At 43.3% G+C, this 17,176-nt stretch overlaps 1 protein-coding gene across 4 annotated transcripts in view; it reads right to left on the bottom strand.

Annotated features, from left to right (window-relative positions):
- Positions 1-17,176, bottom strand: part of LOC108107713 (DNA N6-methyl adenine demethylase) — an 88,149-nt gene that overhangs the window by 61,029 nt on the left and 9,944 nt on the right. For all 4 annotated transcript variants that reach the window (XM_017215322.2, XM_017215321.2, XM_017215320.2 and 1 more), the window contains one exon: positions 5,743-5,880. In XM_017215322.2, the coding sequence (XP_017070811.1) occupies positions 5,743-5,880 (138 nt within the window). The remainder of the gene's footprint in view (positions 1-5,742; positions 5,881-17,176) is intronic.

Here is a 17,176-nt window from a genome sequence, read left to right on the forward strand (position 1 = left end):
GCCTTAAAGCGCTTAATGCGATTTATGTGAGTGTGTTGGTTGGAGGTTTGTGTGTGTGTGTGTGTGTCTGTAAGTGCGTGCCTGTGTGTTAGTTGAAAAATGTTTTTTAAAAATGACAAGCTTCGAAAGTTGAAGCAATTTATGTTCATTTTAAATTGAATTTCAAATTTATTGCAGCAATTTAGCCTCTGTGTAAGTCTGGGCTTCGGCTTCTCTCTCTGTGTGTGTGTGTGTGTATGTTTGGTGTGTAAGCAGGAAACGGAAGTGCTCTTCCTTTTTGTGTTAGAGTGTGCGTTAAAAGTTGTAAATTTCATTGTAGCAGCCAAGAAAATTAATTAAGCAAAAAGACAGCCAACCGAAAGAATTAAAGAGAAAATTGAACCTGGAAATCGAGTTGAAGTTTTCCTTTGCCGAATGTCACAGGCACAGCACACAGGAATGTCCTTAAATAATTAAAAAGGATACGAAGGAGAGCCCGAAAGAGAAGTAAGAATGCGAGGGCAAAGGGACAAGTGGAAATCCTTTGAAGAAGGTCAATCAACTTGCTGGCCAAAAAGGAAACCTTTCGGGGCAGACTTGTCTGGTAGACTTGTCTGGCAGCAACAAATATAAAAAAAGGATATCAAGGCAGAAAAAGGACATGCAAATGCCGCCCCAAGCAACAGTTGATAAAGTAGCTAACGAAACGCACAGAAAAAGGCAGCGGAGACTCCAGAGAAAGCAGAAAGTTACGAGTCAGCGGCCCACAAAAGGTTGACGACACCAGCAAGGATGCGATGGCAAGGACCTTTTTATTTTTTCTGTTTTTTTTTTGTTTTTTGGGTTCACTGGCTCAAGGATGTTTGAGCAACAGTGTTGTGTCGCCGGCCAAAAAGGGTCAAGTGCCCGGGCGCGTGGCGCAAAGGACGAGGCACAGGGATTTGAGCGAGTGAAGGACATCAACCCGGAAAAGGGTTAAATTAAGCCCAATGCCCCTTTTATTATTAGACGAAGGCGTCCGTCCTTTTGCTTTTTTAAGGGTCTTTCCATGGCCTTTCGCCGACGACCTTGACCCACAACAAACGCCGCAACCTTGACATTGGATCGGTCTGCTTTCCCTGTGCTTCTTTGCCTCTGCCTCTTTTTTATTTATTTCATTTTGGCCTTTTCTCCAGCCCTCTTGGCTTGGATTTCAATGAAGGTGCCGCAGGCGTGTCCCGTTCGCACTGGCAGTGGCAGTGGCAGCAACAGTTGCGTGGCCGCTTTCAGCGCTTTCATTGTTCGACTTAAGACCCACACGGGATCGCCTGCCCGTCCGTCCGTCCGTCCTTTTAGTCTTTCATAAACGGAAAATCGAGACGGGAGATGGCAGATGGGGCAGGCAATGAGACAGGGGATGGGGAAGTGCCATACCAAAAGGACAGAGGCGACAGAAGGACAGAAGCCACCGCAGACAGGTTGCCCGGCTCACGTGCTGCGTGTGCCAAAAGTCGCTCTGTCGCCTTCTCCTCTTACAGTTTGGCACACCAGCCAGTGCACTGAGAGAAATGCTAAGGAATTCGATTCAATACTACTACCACTACCAATTATGTTTAAAATCCTGATTTTTAGGACGACTGCTATTCCAATATGTAATCAAGCTATACACCCTCGGACTTTCTATAGTTTTTCTCTCACTGCAGCAAGTGTTGCTGCTGGGTAGCTGTTGCTGTTCCTGGTGTTGCCGGTGCCTCCAATGCGGACAGTTGGACGACAAATTGTCTGCCTGCCGCCTGCTGCTGTTGCTGATGCCACGGGCCGTGGGTCTGTTTCTCTGTTTTTTACGAGCTGTTTGTAAGCTCTTGTATCGCCATCGCACGTAGGAGTCCCCTTGGTGTTTCATGTTGCTGCTGTTGCTGTTGCTGTTGCTGCTGCTGGTGGTGCTGCCGTAGATGTTGCTGCTGTCACGGTTGGTGGTACTGTGCCACTGAGGTAGCCATGCCAGCCAACTTGGCGCCGACATGTTGGCATTTACGATTATGTCTGGCCCACAGACTGCAACTTCTGTTTGTTTGTTTTCTCGGGGCTTTGTTTTTTTCCTTCTTTCCTCTTTTTTTTTTTGAGTGATGGCCAAGGTGTGGCCAAAGTCTTAAAAAGCCTTCGCTTTGACATTGCCAACTGGAGGAGCGAGGAACCCGTTGAGCGGCTTTTCAGCAGGCGCCGCCTAATTAGACGTTAAGTGCACGAGTCGGCTGCCAATTGAAGTGGCTCCCTCCACCACTCTTTGGGTTCTCAATGCTCCCCCCGCTTTGCGTGCCATGTCCATGTCCAAACATTGTGACAGCCTGATTGCATCGCCGGGCATGTGTTGACTAATTGCCAGGGGCGCTGGACGGTCGGTAGTCGGTGGTCGGTGGTCGGTTCTCCGCATTCGGTAGCTGGGATGGCCTCATTCCCAGCTGGAAAAACGCCAACGCGATAAAAAAAAAACCAAAAAACACCACTCACAACAAGAACTGTGGGTGGTGGTGGGTGCTGAAGGGGTGCAAGGAGGTGTAGTTTTGGAAAAAATGCATCGTTTATGTGCAGAGCACCAAGCTACAAAGTTGGATTTTTGTAATTTGTGGATTGGAGTCTTGGAATTGAGATTTCAAATAGTTTTCTTACATTTAGTTGATTGATTGAGTCATTGTACTTCATGTCTTAACTGAAAGATACTGCTGATAATCCTAATGGATTATATATCCAAAAGAAACCCATTTCCTGCAGCACAGTGCTGTCCTCATTGTCCGCGATGACAAACTCCAGCCGCATTCCGCATAAGCCCATGTATATGCAGATTGGCAGCCAGATGGGAGAGGATAAAGACCTGGTTAAAAACCGTGGGGAGTGTGGGAAGTGCAACAAGTCGCTGGCGCTGATGTTGCCATTGGCCAAAAGGACAGAGCCGACATGGCGACCCTGAAACGCCGACTGGTGGAGCTGGAGGCCATCAAAGCCAAAAACCCGACTCAACTCAATGGCGCGGCTCCATTTCAACCCAATGCGACCCAATCCGCGACCCGGCTGGACTGAACAATGGCTAACTGGCTGACTGCCTGGCCAAAAATGTTGGTAACTGCATGCAAACATGAACATGAAGGCCAACAGTTGCACGGGAAAAAAATAATTGATTTTTATTGGATCTAATTGAAGTTTCTACGAAGGTTATAAGGAATATTAAATGATGTTTATGGGTTTTAAGCAACTGGCTTAGACAGATATCTGTGACACAAATTAGGGAAATTGATTTAAACATATTTTTATGGCCTAAAAGTACCCAACATTTTGCTCAATGTAGGATGCGATGCCCTGGTCCGCGTTGCAAGCGTCAAAGCGTGCCGCCAAAAGAGTTTCGTGGAATGGGGCTTCGGGCAGGAGTACAGTGCCAATGCCCCTGACCATGGAAATGCTGCAGCTTTCCGGGCTCGTCCTTGGCCAAATCCCAATGCCCCGTGTGCTGCCAATGGATTTGCCTTTGCCGGCGACTCCCTCTGTTATTTCTTTTTTGTCCCCATCGTGTGCACGGTGAAAGGTCGTTGGGTGGGTGGAAAAGGTGGACGCGGCAGGAGGATTTCCAGGCAAATGCAACGCGACCTGAATTCGGTGGCAGCAACAGCAACAGTAGCAGTAGAAAAAAAATGAAAATGAAGTAGTAGCCGTGTTTCTGTTTCTGTGTCCGTGTCACTGGGCCACCAAAAACTTCACTTCACTTTCCCCCTTTGGAGAATTTGCCAAAGGAAAACTTTGCAAGTGTTGCACTCAGCGGGGGAAAATGAAGAGCAAAAGACAGAGGGCTGCCGCAAAACTTGAGGAAATTTTCTAGTGGTTTCCCCCCTCTCTTACCAACTCAACTTGGCAAATTCGCAGCCAAGGACCAGGACAACCTGTTGCCGTCTAGCTGATTTTATGGCCAGCGGAGCCACACGTGATGCGGATTCAGCTGGATGAGAGGATGTCTGGCTGCCTTTTTATGGGCTTCTATGTTTGTATGTGTGTGCCACCGCGGGGAGTCTCGAAGTCGCAGTCGCAGTCGCTGTGACGACATAATCAACGCTTCATTGGAGGAGCGTCGCCTCCAGACGCAGATGTTGCCACAAGCCACTTGCCAAACAAATCGTTGGCTTAGACTGATGGCTGATGGGGAAGGTTTACTCCACTCCCATTCTGCATAAAATGACGTGAGTGATGAGCTGGCTAGACGGGCTGTCACAGGGGTAACACGGTGTGCGGAAAGAGTAAAACTCATCACGGAAATTTGAGCTTTAAGGTAGCGGGGAATATACCATTAAATATTAATGAACCTTCTGCTGTCGTAAATTTTCCAAAGTAATCCTCATTTAAATTTATACGATTTTCTTCATTGGGATATTAGAAAAGCCACTTTACTTCTTTCTTCTACGTTAACTCTAGCCGTGTATGATTTTATTGCCAATGTATCCTCCATTTTTGGGCGCCACACCAGAAGGGTGTCCCGCATTCAAATGCCGTCATTTTCGCCAAACCTCAAGACCCTTGTGACTAGCATTCACTGTATTAAGTAACATTCATTCACTGTATTAGCTTGTGTCATGTTTTTACGACGTTGCCGACCTTGAAATCGCAACGACTGGAGGACTGACACCGAGGAGCTGTTGCGTGAGCTGCTGAAAGGGAAATCCCCCGACCGATCCGTTCCGTACCGTCAAAGGTCAAAGTCACTGGCAGCCAGTGGCGTTTTTCCGGGTTTCCCCAAGAAAGGCAATGTGAGTGAGTACCATGGAGAGTTTCCCCGAGCAACGGATGCGGAGACGGGCGAAAGGCGAAGACCCACGTCGAGGCAACAATAAGTAGCTGGGTAGCTATCCTCTGGGCTGCGGGCTGCTCTTTGCTCTGGGCCCTTGGCTCCTGGGTCTTTTGCCTCTGGTTTCTGGCTGCTACGTGCGGCTTGTGGCTGCCACATCCACATCCACCAGCCAACATCTACCATCCACAGCACAAGTGGCACAAGCTCGCCTTTGAGCAAGTCAACACGGCGGCACAACTTTGTCTGCCCCCGTTCGTCTGTTATTTTTTCTCCATTCCTCTGCCAGGTTTTTATGGTGGTGACCCCCAGCTACGTGCGGTCGGTTGCCTGCGGCGGAGATTATGTCTGGGATGTCGGGGATTGTCTGGTGCCGGGGCTGGAAGTGCGACTTTGACTGGGTTTGGGTCTGGGTCTTGGTCTGGGACAGGGATTGCCTTTCGGGGAAGCCGCCCGACGCTGGTTGCTATGACTACTCTGCACGGAGAATAATTATGTTGGGACTTAAAAATAAAGATATTTTTATTTTAAGCTTCAGTTACTAAATTGACCTCCCATTTTATGTATATTATCAGAACTTAAATCTTATAAATATATTTAGAAATCATTATTAAAAGCTTCAAAGATTTTTTTCAGTGCATTAGCCTGAACAAACAAAGCAAGTGGCGACGGGCGTGATGACGTGGAAAACGTTGCTGTGGCATGCCGCGAAAAAAGACTGGTGGCCCGTGAAGGGGTCTGGGTATCTGGAATCTGGGGTTTGAGGGTCTGGATGTGGATGTGGATGTGGGTCTGGCTTGGAGTTTGAACTGCGGAGTATGGGACCTGGGCCTGGGCAATCCCTCGACCGCAGACAGTCTGTCTGCGAGTGTCGTCGCGTGACTTAATTAGTTCCCATGAATAAAATGCGGAGAGGTGGCTTTTTGGTTGGGCAATAAAGGTGCTGCGTTGACGTCACTTACCCCAGTTGTTGGTGTTCCATTGCCGGCGGCGATACCTGTGGCATTAACTGATCCATTGCCGGCACCGGAGGACTTTCCTTTGCCCCGGCCGCGTTTCGAATCGGGTCGAACGGGCTGACCATCGGCTCCGAAGATGATCTGGAAAGGTATAAAGATATATATAATAATTTATCGTATATTTGAGAAGTAATGTTATAATAAATCTTAAATACATTTTGGAAAACTACTTCAGATACCTTTTTCTGGAGTCCTAAAATCTATAAAAAAAAAGGTTAATGTAAAATGACTTTTAAAAAAATATAAAATAAAATAAAAATATATTTTTATGAGCTTTCAAACTAAGCTCGCATACGAAAACTAAAGTTGGCTGCGGTTCATCCTTGAAACTTTTTTTACATAGATGAAATATACAAATTGTAAGTTTTGTCTACCTAAGGTATTCTACATTACTCTTTTGTATTATTATTCAGACACAAACCATTGTTTTCCATTTATGTCGCCAGCTGGCGGACAACAAAGGAACTTTTTGTAAAGGCTAGATGGCGTTCAAATGTAAAGTAAAATTAACAAAGTATACGATGTACATTACATTTTTGAAGTGGAACAATGGAATTCGGAACAGGGAAAGATTTTAAAATTTTGTTTCACCATTTAGGCCAGTTTTGACAATATGAAATACAGAAATTTAGAAAATAAGAATCTACCAATATAAGCAGGGCTTGTGCATATTATGGATGTTCATACAAAATTCATATGAAATGTATGTTTTCCACACTAATAGAGATTTTTACATTTCCAGAGGGTAAACCAAAAGGGCATGTTAGGAAATTTCGTTAAAAATTTATCACAAAAACAAATTGTGATAGTTTTTGAGGTGTACAATTTAGTGGTTTAATAAGGAAAATCGCAATATCAGGTATATTAGCTATGACATGAACCAAGAACCAGCAACAGCTAAACAAAGACATTAACTAAAACTCATATTAGTAGGAGTTAAAAATAAATATCTCCGAGATCCTTTGCACTAGATGTGTTCAAAAATATAACGTTAAAGAATAAATCCACTTCCTCTGTACTTAATAAATCAAAGATCCCTATTTCTGTGAAGCATTCAAAACAGGATCCCCATAATTCTTCCCCAAAATCAATTTTATGCTCTCACAGATTCAAAACTATGTGGACGAATAATGACATTTAACCTCTAAAGGAATCGGCTGGCATATTAAATTACTTTTGGTGTACAAAGAACATATGGATATGGAAACCATAGATAATTCCAATAAGCATGAACCGGCTGTTGGACCAAATTCCAAGTCTATTTCCGGCCCAGGGCCATAAATATCAGAGCCGTGGAAAAAGAGAGCCTGAGACGCGATCGGGTCTCAGAAGAACCATTAGGCAAAGTGCTGGGAAAGTGAAGAAATGAACGGTAAAGTTGGAAAACTAAAATTGAAAATGGAAATTATGGATGTACTTTTGAGTGTGTGCGCAGGCGTGCCCAGCTCCTCCAGCTGGACGAAAATAGATCGGAAAGTGCATGGAAGAGGGAATGGAGGAGGCGACATATGGATCCAAATCGGATCCAGACAGCTTCGCAGGAGTGCCTGTGGAATGCCCTTGTCTGGGTCTTTTCGGTGGCTGATTGACAGCCGCTGCATCTTAACGGTGAATAAGCAACGCCATCATAGACACTGAGAGAAATCTATTGCTTTATCTAATCTTGGGATTGTATATATTGGAGTTTAAGAGATGTACAGGTACAAGCTGTTTCCAGTCATGTCTCGCCGACTTTAGGCATAGCAACATTCTATCAAATACTTGTGAATATATTCCTGTGAACATCATAATTGGTTTAAGTTTTTCTTTCAGTGCTTCTCCCCAAATCAACCCCAAACCATTTGCCATGTACCATGGCCATTTCCATCGCCAGGCTGCATTTACATTGTTGGCACGCGCAGGCGCGCACACATGTTGCCAGAACGTCAACCTTTTTGGGGGGAGATCAGGGAGCTGGGGATATGTTGGATCGGTGGATAGGGGAATCGGGGAACTGGGAACGAAATGCGTCTGCGTACAGGGCACTTTTCAATTTTAGCAGCAGTTGTCATTTCGGAAGCAATTATTTTAATGCAGAGCCGAAGTAAAAGTCACACAGTTGCATTCACAGTCGCAGTTGAGAGCGTGCCAGTGCAGCCCCCCAATGATGAAAAGACTGCCTGCCTGCCACAAGATTGAAAATGGAGGACGGAGACGATGTCACTGGGACTGGAGGCTGGAGACTGGGGACTGGAGTCTGGGATCTGAGATCTGGGATTACTGCGAGTTGGGGTTGCTCTCGATGGCGTCTAAATTTAGTTGCAGGCTTCCCGAGATCTTGAGGTGTTTTCGGGTGAAACCGATACGACAATGTTATGTGGAGAGCGGACTTGGTACAGTTGTGTTTGAGATTTCATGTTGAAAATGCGAGGGAATACTTTAAAGGTGACTGTGAGTTTTAAAGTGGCAATCAATTTGGATCCGGATATCTTATATATTGATTGTACTTGAGGGCTTCGATGTCTATAATTGTTTGTAAAAAACAGAATTTCACATTGTTAAGCAGATTTTTTCAAGAAAGTTCTTCAAGGTTTTTATTTAAGAACTTAATTATACGGGCATGGAGTTTTATGCTGGCAGGATTAAGATATAAATCTTAATCAATTTGCGTTGTTTGATATAATTGTTAAAAAAGTAAATCAATCAATTAATACATTTTCACTAAGGTTCTTGCTTAAGAACTCAGGCTCTGATTAAAGCCCTCATAATAACATGTTAAGCAAAAATTAATCGAAACATCAAAAAAATTACTTATTAAGCGACTTAAGTCTATAAATTCCTCCTAATTCAAGCTACAAAAACATTCCATCAAATCCAAAACCCAAAAGAAAAACACAAACAATCGACTTTAAGAAGCCCCCAAAAAGCCGTAAAAACAAGGCCAACGACCTATAAAAGTAGGGCCAAAAGTAGGCAACCCAGAAAACACAAACACACACACAGACACCCATACACAGAAAATAAAACAACCCTGCAGACTGTGAAATACATATACACATGCATAAAATCCTGTGATGAAAGCTTCGTCATTTCCTCGCCAAAAAAATCGATGACAGTTTATGAGCCCCGCAACGAAACCTTCTTTAAATCAATTTTTTCGTAGCTTCCTGTTGAAAGGTTCCTGGTGCCTGGTGGCTGGCCTTTTTCCATTAACTGCATCGTGTTCTGTTTTTTTTTCAATACTTTTTCTGAGTTGAGTTGACTTGACTTTATTAGCGCCAACAATGAAAAAGCACAAAACGCATGTCGACTTAATTGGGGCTATTAGTTTTTATTAAAAGGCAGGCAGGTGGCAGCTGCTGCGATGCCATAATGAGCTGCTCAAAAAGCCCGACGGTGCTTCACTTGCTGTTGTTAACCTGGACAAAGGGGCGGTGGTGTGCAGTCCCTGGTCCTGTGGTTCTCGTAACAACGGGAGCCGAGCAACAGGTAGCCCCCAATTCGAATTTGAGTTAACCGCAAAAAGGCCACACGCACACCGCACAAATGGGCCAAAAACCGAGCACTGACCTAGGCCAATTGGCTTTGTGGTAGGATCTCTGGATCCCAACGTCGAGGCAGAGCCAGCGGGGAGGGTTCACTTTTTTATGACACAACATTTTTGGGGGGAATCCACTGGAGAATAACCACAACAACAACAACAACAACAGCTACAACCCCTCGACATTTTCTACCCCTCCTAATGAGCCATAAAAAGTTTGGTTTATGTGCGTCCCTGAGTTTTGGCAACCCTTTGTCGAGGCTGATGTATTATATAGCCCCTACATCGAACCCTTCAGCAGCTCCACTTTGGGCAGACACTGTGGGAAAATGAAAGTTGAAGTAGGAAAATGGTATTTTCTATCAGATTTTATGACGCTACTCATAGAAAGGTTTTCACTTTCTAACTTAATTAAGCTAAAATATAAACTATTTATATGAAAAGCTAACTTAATCTTTCTTTTTGAATTGAAGTTTCTTTTTCAGTGTCTGTCTGTTCATTCAACCTGAGGGTATTTTGAATATTTAGAGCAACCCAAAGTTGAGGTGAGAACACCCAGTTTCTAACCTTGACCTGTGCCAAAATAAATCCTTAATTACTTCCACGTCAAGGACAACCCTTTTTATGGGCACAGCCAGCCAGCCTCCAGGAAGTAAAATCGATTTTCGTAGGCAAAACATTTCAAGGTTGTCGCTCCCAAAACCCCCTAACATTTGCCACCTTGAGTCCTGTTTATTTTGATTATCACTTTCGTGGGGGAGGCGGTGGCGATGGCGTGGGCGAAGAGGTCCACCCACAGAGTTTCCTGATTAGCCTCGGCGTCCTTGAAGGTTGCCGAAAATTCCGTCTGGAGAAATTGTGGACGACGATGATGATGATGGTGATTCACCAGGGCCAAGGCCTGCTGGATTTGCTTTTTATGGCTTATATCCCATTTTGATTGCGGCTGTCAGACTTTTCTCTTTCCCTTCTGCTTTTTGGGGGTTGACTTCCCACACATACACCCATATATACATACAGATACAGCCATGTACATTTAGATGAGGGTGAGTTTCGTTTCATTTGGCATTGTAATTGCAGCCACCCCTATGTATTGTATGTAGGTATATCTGCCAGATACGCGTTACATACCTACATATCTGCTTTCTCTGGGGGCGAGTAGAGATGCGTCATCCGACGATTTGCTACACGTAATTTAGATGCGAAATTTTCAATGTCAATCTCTCCCCCGTTTTCGGTGTGCTCGCCCCCTTGAGATGTAACCGTTTTGATATGTGCTAAAAAGCTCACTTCACAAATTTATCAAGGTCAAGTTCAGAAAGGGGCGAGGGGAGAGCTTCATTGTTTGTTGAGGTAGCGGAAAAAGCGGAAAAGCATCAGCCAAAGTCACAGGCCACCAAATGAGTGATAAAAAGGGGTAAATCACAACAAAGGGCATTTGGTTGCCGTTGCCGTTGCCATTGCCGTTGCCCTTGCCTTGTGACACAATTCGAGGGTCTGGCTTTTGGTTTTGGTCTGGGCTTAGATTCGCCTTGGCTTGGGTTTATTAATACCGCCAAGATTGTGGGAAGCAGCATCGGAATCTCCGTGTTAATTGAGCGGCTTTATGGGATTGCAAAACAATGGAAATTGGAAACAATTGCCGGATCTCAAAGGTTTCTCTGGATTACGGGTGAGCAAGGATAAAGGAACAGGATTTCTGACTTGATAGAAGCTACTTCGGCTGCTGGCAGATATTGATGACTTTGTATGGACCATACATTCGTTTTAAAAAGGAGAACTCATTGCATTTTAAAGTCTTAAAGTTAAATTTTGTTAGCAAAATAAAGGGAATTAAGATTTCCTATAAAAGGGTAAGTGATAAAGTTAAGTCGAGCCCACTGATTCGATTACGTTCTTTACCAAAGACTTATTATGAGATTAAGTTATAATATTCAGAGGTAATAGTTAATTCAACTCAATCAAAACTGATACACCATTTATTATTTAAATTGAAAATTTGCTCAATTAAGCCAACCATTAAGGTGGCCCAATAATCAAGGACAGCTGTGCCATCTGACCGAAAATCCCAAGAGAATGTCCCAAGAAACGGACAATGGAGCCGAACTTAATTAGTTATATTTGGCCTGGTTGGGATTGCAGATGCGTGCTAATGAAAGTGCATTAGCACTGGGACTTGGTGGCAGGACTAAGTAAGGATAATGGATCTGGGTGCTGCCGCGGGGCTAGAACTCGCACTGAAAGTGAGCAAAAGTGTGGCGAGCGAGGAGAAAAGAATTAATTTGAAATTCCATTTCGTAGATTTAATTGAGTTGAAATCAAATTAAAAGCAATTTATTTTCAACCCTCATTGCGAATTTTTTCCTAGTCGCCCTTTTCCGATGTTCCACACGCACACGCACGCACTATCATCCTACACTCCTCCCACTCCTTGCTTCTCTGTCTCTCTATTCTCCTTTCCTCTTTCCTCTCTTCTCTGTAATTTTTCTCAGTTTTCCGAACGTTTCTGGTATTTTCTAAAAGTGCGTGGTCCATCGCCAGGGAGCGGGGTGAAAAAAAAAGGAAAAAATCCGACTCGTTTTTGGGGTTGCAAAAATTTCATCGCCTGCATTGCAATAGGAAAATCGATAAAAATGTGCCGGTGCTGTGTGCAAAAAGCGAATTCATCCTCTATCCTGGAAATAAAGGATATGCCTTATATGAGCATTGCCCATCTCTCTATCCTTCGGCTGAATGCACATTTTTCGGCAGCCTCTGTGATATGGCATTAATTTTTAATTCGTCGCATGAAACCCAAAAATGATTTATGTCCAGCCCGAATCGCAAATTAAAAAGCCATTCCAGTTGCATATTCAAACAGCAGCAAATAAACACGGAGAACTGGTAAAAATGCGGGCTAGAAACTTTTTGCAGCCACTGTGGACCAAACAAGAAATGCAAATAATGCGCTCGAGTTGACAGAGGGGGCGTGCTGCTGATGAGGGGCGTGGCACAGCGTTTCAAATTGCATTTGATAGAGAGCCGCAGAGCTCGGTTCGTGTTTCCCTTGGCCAGCACTCCAAAAGAATGACCATTAAAAAGCATTAACTGGAGGAAAGGTTCGATTTTGAACTCCCTACTAATTTAAAATACTTAATTACAATGATTTTGAAACTTAATTTATACGGAAAAAGGGTATGATTGAATATTCAGAGCTATAAGAAAAATCTAGAAATGAAGTAAGGGATTTGTTTCCTTTTTTTGGCAGTTTAGAGTTTTGGATTTCAAAACCAAATGACAGCAAAAATCGGCAAGACCTTAACTGATTTCAAAATTACAAAATAAATTATAAATAAAGTATAAATCTGAATTATCTATCCGCACCTCCGGGTGCATAATTAATTAATTTCTCCCCGCAGACTGGCTCACCTGCCAATTGCCTGATGGAGTTTATGGACTCCGTGGGCGCCTTTCAGGGCATATAAATTGAAAATAAAATTCAACAGCGCGCTTTGGCAGCAGAAATGTTGTTTAATTTGGCAGCAGCAGCAGCAGAAGCAAAGTTTCGCAGCAGCAGCAACAGCAGCAGCAATGGCAGTGGCAGCTGCAGTTGCTGGTGGCGCAGTAAAAGTGGCTTTTGTACGTGCAATGACCTACCAACACATAAAAAATGCAACGCGAAGGCACGAATCGCGCGCTAAAATATGCAAAGGACGACAAGGATGAGGATGAGAGGATGGCAGGATGCTAGAATGCCAGGATGGCAGTGCCAAAGATGTTGCCTTTGCTATTCGCAGTGCCCCAAGGCAAAAGTTTCCCAGCAGCTCTATTTGCAAGGACAAACTTGGGGTCCGGGGTCCTGGGCTCCAACTTCAATAATAGTCAAGTGCAGTGAAGCGTTTTGCCAACTGCAAACCTTCAGTTTTCCCCAGCTCCTCCAAAAGCGAAATCAAAGCCCAGCTTTTCCTCCATTTTATTTGGCATTTTCTTCACTTTTTCTTTTTCTTAACGTTTTCTCGCTACGTTTTTATTTTTTCTCTGCAACATCCTTTTGGCCAACACGCATTTCTCCCCCCGTTTTTTTTTTCACTTTTTCGCTTTTTTCGCCTGCCACTTTCCCAATGTGTGAGAGTGTGTGCGAACTTTGCATTTACCCTTGGCAAGGACTTTTGCAGCGGGTGGAAAGCCAGCGAAAGCAAAAAGTTTTATTTGCACAGTTTTCTTTTTCTTAAACTTTTGTTGTGAAAAACCTCTCCGCCCCCACCCCCGGGCCGTCAGAAACTGCCAGCTTGCAATTTGCTCAAACAAGTCTAAAAATATATATGTATGGATGTGCTTATGTACAGAGTGTATATAGTATATATGTATAGATGTGTACCGCTCGACAAAAGCTGCCGCAAACGGGGGAAAATTGTAGCATGCTTTTGAGCGCTCGCTTAGAAAATTTCCTCCACTTGCCAGCTAAAACGAGGGAAAATGGAAAATTTTTATAATTAACAGCGACAAAGTAGCACAGCACAGCACAGCACAGCTCAGCAGCAGATGCAGATGGAGATGCGGATGCATCGCAGCATCTCAAACATGGCAAACATCGGCTGTTTATCAGATGGGGCAAGATGCCAACGAAGGCTATGGTAATTTTTCTATATTTTCCTTCTTTTTCTTTTATTTTCCCTGACAGATTTTTCTTTTTGGGGTGCCAGGCGAAGCAAGACTTCTGGTTTTTCCCCTCCATTTTCCTCTGCGGGCGGCCTGTGAAATGCAAATATTTATACCAACTACTTGAAAAAACGCTGGGGAAAATGGCAAGTGCCTCACGCGCAAAAGTGCGTCATCCTGGGCCACAGTGAATATCAATTAAGTGCAATTCTGGTTCCTTGACACTTCAGTGCAGGAAAAGGACAAAGGATGTGGGCTTAAATTAGCTGGCTTTCGAGGGTTAACACCGCTTTGATGTACGTTTGATGTTGGGAATTCTAGAGTGGATTAATTGAGAGTGCAATGAAAATATTGGGAAGGAGGTCCTTGAAGAGAGATCCTTTTAAAGTACTTTAAGCAGAAGTTCTATATCCTTAACAGGTTTGGATAAAATCTGTTTTTCAGGATTATTAATTCTCTTTAATATCTTTAAATAAATATTTATGTATGTGCTTATACCAGTTCTCTTTAAACCCTTTTCACTGTAAAACCCATAGGTTTATGTCCTGAAGATCTAGAAAAAGAGGTGAGGAAAGGTAAAGAGTTCAGCGAGTTCAGGCCAAGAAGCCATTGCAGTGCGTTCCTTTCTTCTTTCTTCCATTTTTTCTTCTAGTTAGTGTGACTGTTGTTGTTCTTGTTGTGTACGCAATGTGCGTAAGGAGAAAGCTTGAAAGGAGCGCAAAAAAGCGAAGAAAGTGGAGAATGGATAAGGTGATGTATGTCGGAGTGTGGGTGGGCCTGTGTATTTGCACATGTTCCGTTCATTGTAGCAGCTGTGTGCGTGTTGAGTTGGTTATATTCCCTCTTCTCGAGCTTCCTCTTATTTAACCTCCTCCGCTTTTTTCCATTTTTTGCATAAAGCTGTGGGTGGGTGTGTGCGTGCATATTTATGCGTATTTGTTTGCATAGCTGATGATGTGCCAGCAGCAACAGCAACAGCTACAGCAACAAGAACACTTTATGAGTGCGTGCCAGCCACATTTCCCCATAGATTCACCCCAACTCCCCTTCAACCCCTTAACCCGCACTTAACCCCCGGTTAAGCCGTGCTTTTAACTCCCTCCCCCTCTTATCTGCACTCCTAATATCCTTTAGGGGGCGCCACTGCAATTAGAAAACTTGCATCGCAACTTTTTTTTTATTTTTGCACCAACAACTTGTAATGCAATGCGCTAAATTGTTTGATATCACACGAACATCCGCACACTGCGAAATGCTAAGTGCAAAGTCCTGCTCACAAGTTAAGGTCCTGCACGGGGAAAAAAGGAGGATTCTTAAAGGATGATCGCAAATATTTCCAATTTAAAAATCACTCTTAAGATGGTTTTCCCTCAAAGATACATTTTCAGATAAGACAAAGAGAACTTTTCTGAGCCTAAACAGGAAACAAGAGTACCTTAAAAGTACATAGCTATCTGCCAGCCCGTATTGCCCAACAGAACATCAATCAAAGTATCTAGAGAATACCAAGAATTCGCTCTTTAAAGTACCTCCCAATTTCTAGCCGTGCTCTTTACAACTGCCAACTACGTGCTGTGAAATTTTTTCAGCGCATTCATGTTGCACGTACCGCTCATTGTTGTTGCCGCTGCCGCTGCCGTTGCTGCTGCTGCCGCTGATTCTGTGAGTTTTTTACTCTACCTTCGTTTTGTTGTTGCTTGAAAAACATTTCTTTAATTCTTTCTTTTTGCGTTTCTTTCGTTCGCCTGGTGTCTTGACTGCAAACCACCCCCACGTTAGGGGATGTTTATGCGCGGCAGGACTTTCGTACTTTGGCAAATGACTTGACTTTGGTCAGAGAACTGAGACCAACTTTTAGTTGTTAGCAGGAGTTGGGCAAAAAAAAAAAAACCTGAAATTAAATTGATTTTTTCGTTCTCCTTCGCAGCAGGCAAAAAAAAAAAACACAAGTCGGGGAAAACGAACAAATACATATAATCCCCGGCAACTCTTTCAGTGCTCGACAACATAACAATTTATTGTTTCAATTATATTTTTCAATTTGCGCCGACAAACAAAAGTCCGCCAAATGCAAAAAAGGCTCTCAGCTATAAATAAAATAAATAGCAAACGAACTGAAATTTGTTTTCCACATCGCGGTGATGTTTTTTGTGTTGTGTTTGCCAGGTTTTTCCAGAGGGAATGGAATGGAGGATATATATGAAAGTTATTGAAAGTAAACATGATAAAATAAACTCCGCACAGAGCCACGAAAAAATGGTGTGCCACTTTTTGCGTTGTAATGCCGGCGAAATTGTCTCAAATAATATTTAAAGAAAATTAAATTGAATTTACGGCGGTTCCTTGTTGTTCTTCCATGGGGGGGGGAGTTGGAAAAACGAAAGGCGGCGGGAGCAAACAGAATGATAAGCAAAAATAATCAAAAATCGATTTGGAAAGTGCGTCCCTGTTTCGCCTGCTCTCTCCGTCGTTTGCTCCTTTCTTCGGATACTTGTTTTTGTTGTTGTAACAATATGCCAGAATTTTCCATTTCCCATTTGTTGTCAAAATGCAATCATTTCGGCTGTTGGTGCTGTTGTTGTTACAGCTTGATAGGCACTTTGTAAGCAAAGCACAACAAAAAAGGAAAAGGCAAGGAGAACAAGCAACAACTTTCTCCGGGAAACATTTGGAAATTGAAATTGTAAGGCGACGGACGGGCTTGGCCTTACGTTTTATAAATTCTGTGATTTTGCTTGATTCACTTGACTTAAACGGATTTGTTGGAAAAAGAGGAATCCTGCTTTCAGGAAACGAAAAATTGGCAGGCAATCCAGGAAATGTTACATATTGAAATTTGAAAAAAGCAAAATGGGATCATAGAAAATTGTGATTCATATGATTTCTCAATGAAATATGAAGGGAAGTTTACTTAAAGGCTTAAATTTATATCGAACTTAAAAACTAAACTGCAATAATAACATATATCCGAACCCATAATTATGTAATTGTAGTTAAATCCTTCTCACACTCCCCTCTTTACAATTTCTGGCCACGCTTAGTGCCCCATTTAGTTGACTTTTCCACCACTCTGTGCCAAAGGCCGTCAGCAATTAGTAAGTTTTGTAACCTGCTGACCCTCTAAGCCATTACAGTTAAGTATTCTCGTTCAAATAGGCGTGTGTATGTATCTGGCCGCCTATGGCTGCATTTAACCCCTCGGAAACTGGACTAAATGAC

The sequence above is a fragment of the Drosophila eugracilis genome, unplaced genomic scaffold (assembly GCF_018153835.1).
Source record: "Drosophila eugracilis isolate 14026-0451.02 unplaced genomic scaffold, ASM1815383v1 contig_2088, whole genome shotgun sequence".
Lineage (NCBI taxonomy): Eukaryota > Metazoa > Arthropoda > Insecta > Diptera > Drosophilidae > Drosophila > Drosophila eugracilis.